Below are 9,206 nucleotides of genomic sequence, written 5' to 3'. Positions count from 1 at the left end.
CTTCATGTCACTTTGTATGACAGTTGGTTAACTTAAATTCTCTACAAAATCCCAGATTGTTATTGATGAATTAGTCTTGCGGATTATGTCTTGCGTTTACATTTTCGTATAATCATTTTATGTTGCTGTATATATTTGTTTCAAGACAGTTATGAATTCAGAAAACATTCCCATCATCAAGTAATGACTTGCGACCGTTTATCGTGCTCTGATACAACTCTAGTGGGAATAGTTTGTAGTAGTCTAGGTGTTACCCAAGGAAGGCCCTAATGATATTGAGCATGCATGCTATATGGTTTTGTTATTACTGTGGTATATTGGCTACCGGGAGCATCACCAGATTAGTTGTGGTTAGTACTCGTGTCGTATGTGCTTTGCAACACGGGCGTGTCAAGTCCCTCTGTATGGTCGCTAAGGTGCAATGCCATACAAAGATAACATTGTTTGAAGTTGTGCTAACCACTATCCAACGACCTCAGTGACCGGATTATTTCTAAGTTACTTTCACTCTCAGCACTGTCTAATGACGTTGAAATCGAGTATGGGTTGTAAAAGCGGTTGCCTTATAATGTGATGCCGTGTCTGAAGTTGGCTTATTACAACTTCCGCATTAGTAACCTTGAGACTACCCAGCTCCTTGAATTAAGGTCACGTAACACCGGAAACTGACTTAACCATTGATCTTACTATGCTTCTGACGCTAAACAGACGTAATAGAGCTTGCCAAGCCCTAGAAACATGGTATCTGGTGTGCATGCACATGGTATATGTGAATTTGAAATAGTTTGACAAAATACGGCTGATCCCAATAAGCCTAGGGCTTCGACGAGACAAGCAGTAACTCGAATATGAAGTACGCAGCATGAGATTGTATTGCGCTGTTACAACAGAACAGAATATTTAGTTGTGTAGTGAATGTATTAGCTATTTGCCACATGTGTTTGTAATATGGCCTTGGCTTATTCACAATTTTGCCAGATCTCAATTATCCTGCATACTGATCTGTCTGACATTCAGTATTATCTTAAGTCATTATCAACAAGGGGATCATTAGAATCGCGAGAGAACATTTACAAGATGAGAAACAAATGAAGAGAGATAATAAAGTCAGTGGGAGTTAAAGCGAAAGATATATGAAGATGGAAAAAAGGATCAGAAAGTCAAGTTTTGAAGGATAAACGAGAATGGATGCAACTGTATCCAGATTTCAAATAAGTCACACAATTTAGGGAAGGTATGGTTAGTACATCTATTGATTTACTGTAAGAAGTCATAAGATTATTTACTTGAATGTAGTGTCTACAAATCTACGACCCATGAGTGGTTATTCAAGCTCCTTAATGAAACTAATCTCACATCGTCAATCTGCTTAGTAAGGGCTATGTTTGTGTTCCTTGTCGGAAGTAACTTCTAAAATCTCCCCTGTTTCCTACTCAGTTGTTAAATCATTGCAGATATGGCAATTCTTTTCTGAGGTTTCCGAAAATAACTACCGATTTAACGAAGTATATACACTATGAATGTGAACTAACAACCTATGTTGAAGTAAACATAGCTCGAATGTATAGTAAGATACCACTTGTCTAAATCGTAAAAGATTGTTAGAAATAGTTTCTGACACACTAAATAAAAATGATATACTTAGTGATACATAGGAATACCAGAAAATTAGCAAATAAATACATACATAAATCATCCCATTCATGGTATAAGGGAGTGGCTTAAGAATCTATAGTGCAACTAAGATAAAACATTCCTATCCGCTCAAAATCCCTTTGTGATCTAGATCGAAGTATAACTACTGCATGCCCAGCCTCCTTAAATAACTCATCAAAAATCTTATACATGTTACTTTAAATGGATCATCACTCGGTCAATAGATGAGAAAGTATCGTGTGTTCTAATCAGTCGTTTTCCCAGTTAGCTGATAATTGCTACTAATTAATGGACTGTAAGGACACTTTCAGTAAGATAAAGCATTCAATTTGTCTATTCTAAAATTTTCATAAACAATGAGGCTGAGATTATTCCCCATTTCCAAGGTGGATTTTCATATTATGAACCGCTTCATATGTACTTTCAGTCTTGGTAATAAGAAAACTAAACTATTCTTATTAAACTGTCGTTCAGGATGTACGTAATAGTTTAGTCCATTTGAAGCTATGCATAAAGCATTAATAGTTAAGTGTACATTAAAGCTCCCAGTCGTGTGAAATATCATTGCTACTAATTTTTAACCAACAACTACTACAGTAATCTAGATAAAGCTCATATTAAGGATCATGATAACACAGTTATATCGTTTGCCAAAAACGTGAAGGATTTAAATTTCTCTACAAACCACATAATGGTTCGCCCGTGGCATTACTGTAAGTCGTCACTAGCTAATTACAGCGAATCCCTATGCATAAATATACTAATTTTTAGCAATTAGTAACAACTATTTGTTACAGTTATACAGATTAATCGAGCTTGAGTCTGACACGCTGGTCCTGCATATCACGTAATGAAGCAACAAGTTACGTCTGCTCAACTCAAAAAATCAATTCCTACCATCGATAGGATGATTTGTAAATATGGAAAATGAGTGTATTGTGAATTACGGGACACGAGCCTAGTCACCGAAATGCCATGTAATGGAACCCAGGTCCAAGGTTTCCTTTTCAACCGCCTCCAACTACAACACAAATCCACTAATTTTCCGGGAAATGGTACATTTGTTTAAGTTATTGAATTCCGTGTGACAAAGACTAACTGTAAGTATTCACCACTGATCTCTTCTACGCAGGTTATTTTTCATATAAATCATACGACTGGTTCCTAGTAACCATATTGGGGTACATCAGCGTAGATGCTTACAACGAGTCCCATTGATTTCGAGTGCATGCTACAAGTCTCTGTTTATGGATTAATATGCATTTGAACCTATGAATAGCAAAAGACTTGACTATTAACTTCTAAATTACTGTCAATTAAGACGAAATTCAACACAAAAACACTCATGTAAAACAAGATATTAATTCCAGATTGGAAAGTCCCTTAATTGCCTAAAAAAAGTGCACATTTGGTGTTTGATAATCAACTCGAAATGCCATAAAATAGGATATTTATTTTTTACAAGGGAAATTACAAACTTAATTTATCAAGTATATTAGGTGTGAAAAGAATTTGTTGAAATGTATCGAAAGAAATAGATACTGTTCCCTAAAAGTATGTGAAGTTAAATATTATTTTAAAACTGAATGATTAATGTATTATGAGCAACTGGGAGTAGGTGTTTTAGCTTTCAAAGTGGGTAGCACGTGCACTCCACAAGTCATCTGTCTTTCGAATAAGATTAAGTACTCAGAGGTATTTAAATTATTTCAGAGAATGAGTCGCAGGCCAACGATGAGACCACCAAACGAGAAACTGATAAAAGCGAGGAAGATGGATCTTTTTCATTTGTAATCCATATGGTTCAACTGAACGGGGAGATGAGGTTGGGTCACTAAATTGTTGTTGTGGTGGTGGCAAATATCGACGACATTGTGATAAAGCTGCTGTTTCTGCATCTTCCGCCGTGATGTCACCTTCATTGCCTTCACTTAGTGCTTCACCGGTGGAATGTACTTCTTCCTCGTCGAAAGCATCCAGATAGAATTCAAGATTGTTCCTGGAAGATATATCATAACCTTCTTGAACTCTTAAAATAGCTTTTAATAGCTCTGTTGTAGCTTGAGGATCAATATAGATTGACTTCATTGGTGGACACGCCAACCCCATCCCAGCAGCTTCCGCTTGCAAACGCCACAATGCAAGAACAATTAAATCATCTGAATGACCCAGAGCACGTGCATTTTCTACTGGCCATCCTTGAGGAGCTGGAGACGCAGTCATTATATGAGCTATCGCATATAATCTATCTGCCAAAGATGGATATTCGCAAGATGAGTTTTGAGAAGATTGGTCAGTGAAATGTACTACAGGCCGAGAAATTACTCCAGGAAGACCTCGGACAGATTGCGTTTGTCCAACCGGAACCAAAGACTTACGAGCAAGAGGAATTTCGGAAACAAGAAGACGATGGACAATAAGATAAAGACATGGTATAGTTGGGATAGGTGAGCGATAATGTCCGTCACCCGAACCCATTTCTATGGCAGCTGTTGCGGCAGCCGAATATGCGATATGACACGCTTCAGGTTGATCTGTGGCCTGCCAATCACGTAGCCCCAAACCACAAGCAGGGCAGATAGTTTCGTCTCCAGAACCAGTGTGAAAAAAGCCTGCTGAAGCCAGCTCAGAAGGAGATGGAACTGGAGACTTTGACCGGCAAATTGTTGAATCATTCGCAGAATCCTTTGAATGAATTATTTTTGGAAATGAATCTAACCGCGCCTGATGAAATGCATAACGAGGTGTGCGGGAATGAATTTGTAATAATCCAGCTGTATGAGAAACAAGCAAAATTGGATGAAGCAGTTACTAAACAAAGAGGCTTGGAAGTCAAAAATTCCACTAGACAGTAGAAACAAAAAAAAAACGAAAAGGAATTACCGTCCCTAATAAACCAGTGATTGCAGTAAAATATGGCGAAAAATTTCCTGTATAAATAAAGCTGGATTTTACAGTAGCAATGTGACACAAATAAATAGCTTTAAGTGATTAAATAATCTCGTAGGAGACGTCCACTTGAAATAAATTATGTAGAATATATTTAAACGAGAAATAAAGTCACCAAGGAAGAGTATTTAAGGTAATCTGACCTTAGATGAGATCAGCAGATATTGCGATGAAAAGTTTATAAGTATTTTTTTAGTAAAAGTTCACAAACCCACGAATTTCCCGAAACAACTTCAGACTTTCTTCAGATGAATGTGAGGCATCGTATACTAAATGAACCATCAGACTGGAAACAATATATGGAATTGTATATGGGTTTATTAAACCGGGTTATGAAACAATAATCCTAAAAAGTCACCAATGATAATAGCGGATAGGCTCATATTTTTAGTTTGGTGATATTGGTGTTGAATTTATAAGACTAGCTACTTGGAAGCCGTGCTGTCCTTGCAAACACTGTACTGTACTTTAGTTACTTCAAATAAAATTCCATCCACTTCAATTTAGACAGCTAATACTTTTCCTCATGTGTGACTAAAGATCACCAAATATCATTACATCTGAACTGCGTTCACAATGACTAAACAAATTACATAAGGTCTAAGACATGAAAATTCTAAAGTGAGACGGATGATAGTAGAACTAAAGGGTATTATGATACAGTACCTGATAATTACAGTTTTGCAACATATCTCACGAACCCTAACTACTCCCACAAGAGTCATACTTTATAAGGAAACCATATTATCAACTGAAAGTTTTCAGACACTGAATACAACAGTGAGTCAACAAAACGATACTTATGAGACATTTTACCCACTGAAACCAGTAACGAGATGGTATCATTCGAAAGTTGGAATCTGCGTTAAATAAATACCACGTTCCGCCAGTAATTATGCGAATTCCGAATGCACCAGAAGATAAAAGCTTGTGTTAGGGTTTGCACTGTCTAACTATCTGCTGACTACATGTTATTACCGAACAAAACTTTCTATAAAAGAATCAGTTAGAGTTTATGAAGATCCTTTACTTAGAACAGACAGAGCTTTAAAAAATGTTCAACCCAATATGTTAGATGGACGTTACAGATGGACTCAGAGACCTCACGTTGGCTACTACAACATGGAGCGAAGTCGATTACATTAGTGTAGTTGCATTCACTATTTACCAATAAAATTTGTCTTTTTTTTCGTACAATTTTTTATCGTGGATGTACGAATGCGGGGTGTGGCTTCGAACGGCACACAATCGTCCCAGGTCATACGTCAATATTGACTGACAACTCACAACATCCTAGTATTGATAAAGCTAATAACATGTTTTGTATTCCTATAGTCATAAGTAATGATGAAGATAACGGGCTAGAAAGCTACTTTTTTAATCATAAAAATTTCAATAGTTGGATGTACACCAACTGCTTTAAGTGAAATCTGTCGCATATGTCGCGTCACCACTTATTCTCTAAAATATTAAAAGCGTGGGTAAAATTAAATTATTTAAAAGAAAGGTCAAAGCATTGGACCAATCTCTGAAACCCGTAAATGATAGACTGACACATATAGGGAACTGTAGATTAAATGTATGGGTTCATGTGGTAGTAATAATATAATGACGTAGATCATATTTATTTGCTCGCGCTCGAGTCACTACGTGATGGGTCTCAATAGTACCTACATACATAGAGCAAAGTAGTTCGAGTTGGGTTTAGTTGAAACCCAAGCACTTTAAACATTACGGAACGGGTTAATCTATACTAACAGTGAACGAGGATGACACATTCAGATGACCAAGATTTTAGACAGTCTGGCACATAACATTTTAGGTACTCAATGTCTTTAAATACACATTGATGATTGGGGCAAAGATGACCACACCTGTGAACTCAATCATTTTAAGTTCACTTAGTAGACCTCTAGTTAGTTATTTTTGACAATGTAGGTTGCTTGAGAATAACGCCTTACTACTATCATATTCAATTGGCATTACTATTTAATCCCAGTTGTTATTAAACAACGTAATATTTGTTAGGTCCAGTGCAAGACACGAAGCTATGAAATCTTAAGTTTTTGTACAATATTGGATGGTGTTTATGTCGTACAAACCACATACAACTCATATAAAGTCGAACATTTGGACTATAAATAGGTCTGTAACCATAAAATACGACTTAAATTGATAAAAATTCACACTTTTAGTAGAGAAAAATGAACGCAAGTTTCAGAACATTGCTACGCACCAAAAATTTAGAGCGAAACGACAAAAACACAAGGATATAAATGAACAAATGAGTAGTCACAATATTAATTGCATTTTGATGAATATTTAACTTAAACTTACCTAGAACGAGTGTTGCAGATGCGTAATCTAGTTCATCTTCCGACTGCACAGTTGCAGAAAAGGTATCATCTAGTGCGTCTGACAGGTTCTGAAAACAAGACATCATGCTTTGCAGATTCTGCTTTATCTAGTCTTTTGTATGCACAGCTACGTCACCTAGACAATACTCAGAAGAACAACCCACTCCCAAAAATCCAACCGGACCAGTGACTCGATCTACTAGTTTCGGATAATACGATTTTTACTTCATTCCAATTGGCCTCCAATTTACTGACCTTTTATTTCATCCTGACCAATCAGATCTACCTGCCTTTCATACATCAATAAATAAACCAGCCAATTACAATTACATATTTGTCAATGACCTTAATGTTGTCAGGTGGCTCATTTGGCTGGCGATTAGTGGCCTTGAAAGGCGAAACGCCGCACATTACAATAACTAAGCTTTCCATTCGGTTTCCGTACCCTGCTTTACCCAATGATTTATCAGGCCTCGACGACGTCCAGTCGTAGAAAATTTGTCACCATTTCTGAACTTGGTTTTATAATATCAGATTATCTCTCGTACTCAGAAGCGTTAGTGGTAATGCTTATAAGCATTATATATATAAGGAAATAATGCCAAGAATTAGTTCTATACACTACTGATTATCCACAAATGTCGAACCATAATTAATGTAATGTAGAAGAACAAGTGCACACATATTTCTTCCCTTGATAACGAAGTCCCATTCAACGGATCTACCTAAAAACTGCCTTCTAAATACATAGCTGTAATCAATTAATCTAAATTTCGGACATGATTGTCGTATCCTGGATCCAAAAAACTAGTGCTCATTCTCAGGGTTTATGTATCTGGTTGTGATACATTCAACAAGCAGATAGACGTATAGTAGTAATATCCTTACGCTTACCATCTAGATAAATTTGAGAACTGTACTCTGAAGTGGGAACTGTACATAATATCAAGTTGGTCGACAAGAAGTCCCTTTTATTGGTACACCTCAACATATCAGTGTATTTATTTGGTTCCTCTGCAAATCTGAGTGGCTCAACTTCGATATTCGAGTGAGATACTAGCTCATGGAGAAAGTCATTCTATCATCTACAACATTGAACCAGGCACATATGCATCAGTCCAAGTTGCCATTACCGCATTAGCATAACAAGATTAACATCAAATTCATAGAAGCAGTTACTTCAATGGTAGTAAGAAAAGATATCCTATTAATATATCATACAGGGAGAAAGAATTAGTTCGTATAGAGAAAGGTATAAATTAAGTTTAATCTCACGGTTCAAGGGAGGACAAAGAGTGTATAAACCTACACAATTGTGATCGATTCTGAGCCATGTCACCAAGTCTCCAACCATTGGTTACGATAGTCACGCGGACCCCGACCAAGTAGTCCGCATCTACCAACATGACTCGGACTAAAAGTTAGTGACTTTATGAATTGATGCCACATTTTAGCTTGGCTGCTGCTTCGTTCCAACCGTCTCTAACATTATTTACCATTGCGTGTTGCGATAATCAGTGGTCGGGCATAGGTAATACGTGGCCAAGCCACTTCAGTCGGTGTAGATTTGCAACCTTATCAACTGACTTATCATCATTCCTTAATACTCCACGTCTGACCTCACTATTACTTACCCGGTGATACCAGCAATATTTCTAAGACATAAAAGTATTTTCTACTCTTAATGGCCACATTTCGCAGTCGTAAAGTAGAACAAAACTAACTACTGCGCAGTATACTCATTGATAGACGATTGTACCTTTGCGTTCCCTGATTACTAGCACATTACCTTACACCAATCTCTTCGTTATTGTTCTCTCTTTTTTTTTGTTGCGCTCCTTAGCTTTTTTCCTTCTTTCTTTGTATTCCTCTCGAATTTTCATTGTTTTGTGTGGCGCATATATATTGGCGCTCTCTTGTACCAATATTCATGTGTCCAAATAAATAAATAAGATAGACGGATATCTCGCCTAAGCCAAAAGTGACGTAAGTCGGTAAAAGGCAAACGAGCCTTTCGAATTTATACAGAGATTTCGTCAGACACCAAACCATTAGTGCTGATCAGACTTTCTAGATAAGTTAAGCTGTCGATGCGTTCGACCACTTCATTTCCTAAACCTAGTTCAGGCGTTGACTCAGGCCAGTCCCGAAGCAACAATTCTCATTTAGAGAGGGAGAAACACAATCTAAACATCCTGAAATTGTTGCTCAGTGCTATCAAAATACTCTTCATTTTATCAGCGT

The 9,206-nt window shown here is 37.0% G+C and overlaps 1 protein-coding gene across 2 annotated transcripts; it reads right to left on the bottom strand.

Moving 5' to 3' along the window:
* Positions 1-2,822: 2,822 nt before the first annotated feature.
* MS3_00003872 (uncharacterized protein) lies at positions 2,823-8,118 on the bottom strand (the record flags this gene model as incomplete). Of its 2 annotated transcripts, none has more annotated exons than XM_051211740.1 (2): positions 2,823-4,500; positions 6,943-8,118. In XM_051211740.1, one exon carries the CDS (start codon positions 4,132-4,134, stop codon positions 3,361-3,363), a length of 774 nt encoding a protein of 257 aa, XP_051071837.1. In that variant the 3' UTR covers positions 2,823-3,360. The 2 variants fall into 2 exon arrangements, with proteins under 2 accessions (XP_051071837.1, XP_012802043.1); XM_012946589.3 differs by having other exon boundaries at positions 2,823-4,430; positions 6,943-7,048.
* Positions 8,119-9,206: the final 1,088 nt, after the last annotated feature.

The sequence above is a fragment of the Schistosoma haematobium genome, chromosome ZW (genome assembly GCF_000699445.3).
Source record: "Schistosoma haematobium chromosome ZW, whole genome shotgun sequence".
NCBI classification, from domain to species: domain Eukaryota; kingdom Metazoa; phylum Platyhelminthes; class Trematoda; order Strigeidida; family Schistosomatidae; genus Schistosoma; species Schistosoma haematobium.
Note: the sequence above shows the minus strand (reverse complement) of the source record. Positions and strands in the feature narration are given on the sequence as shown.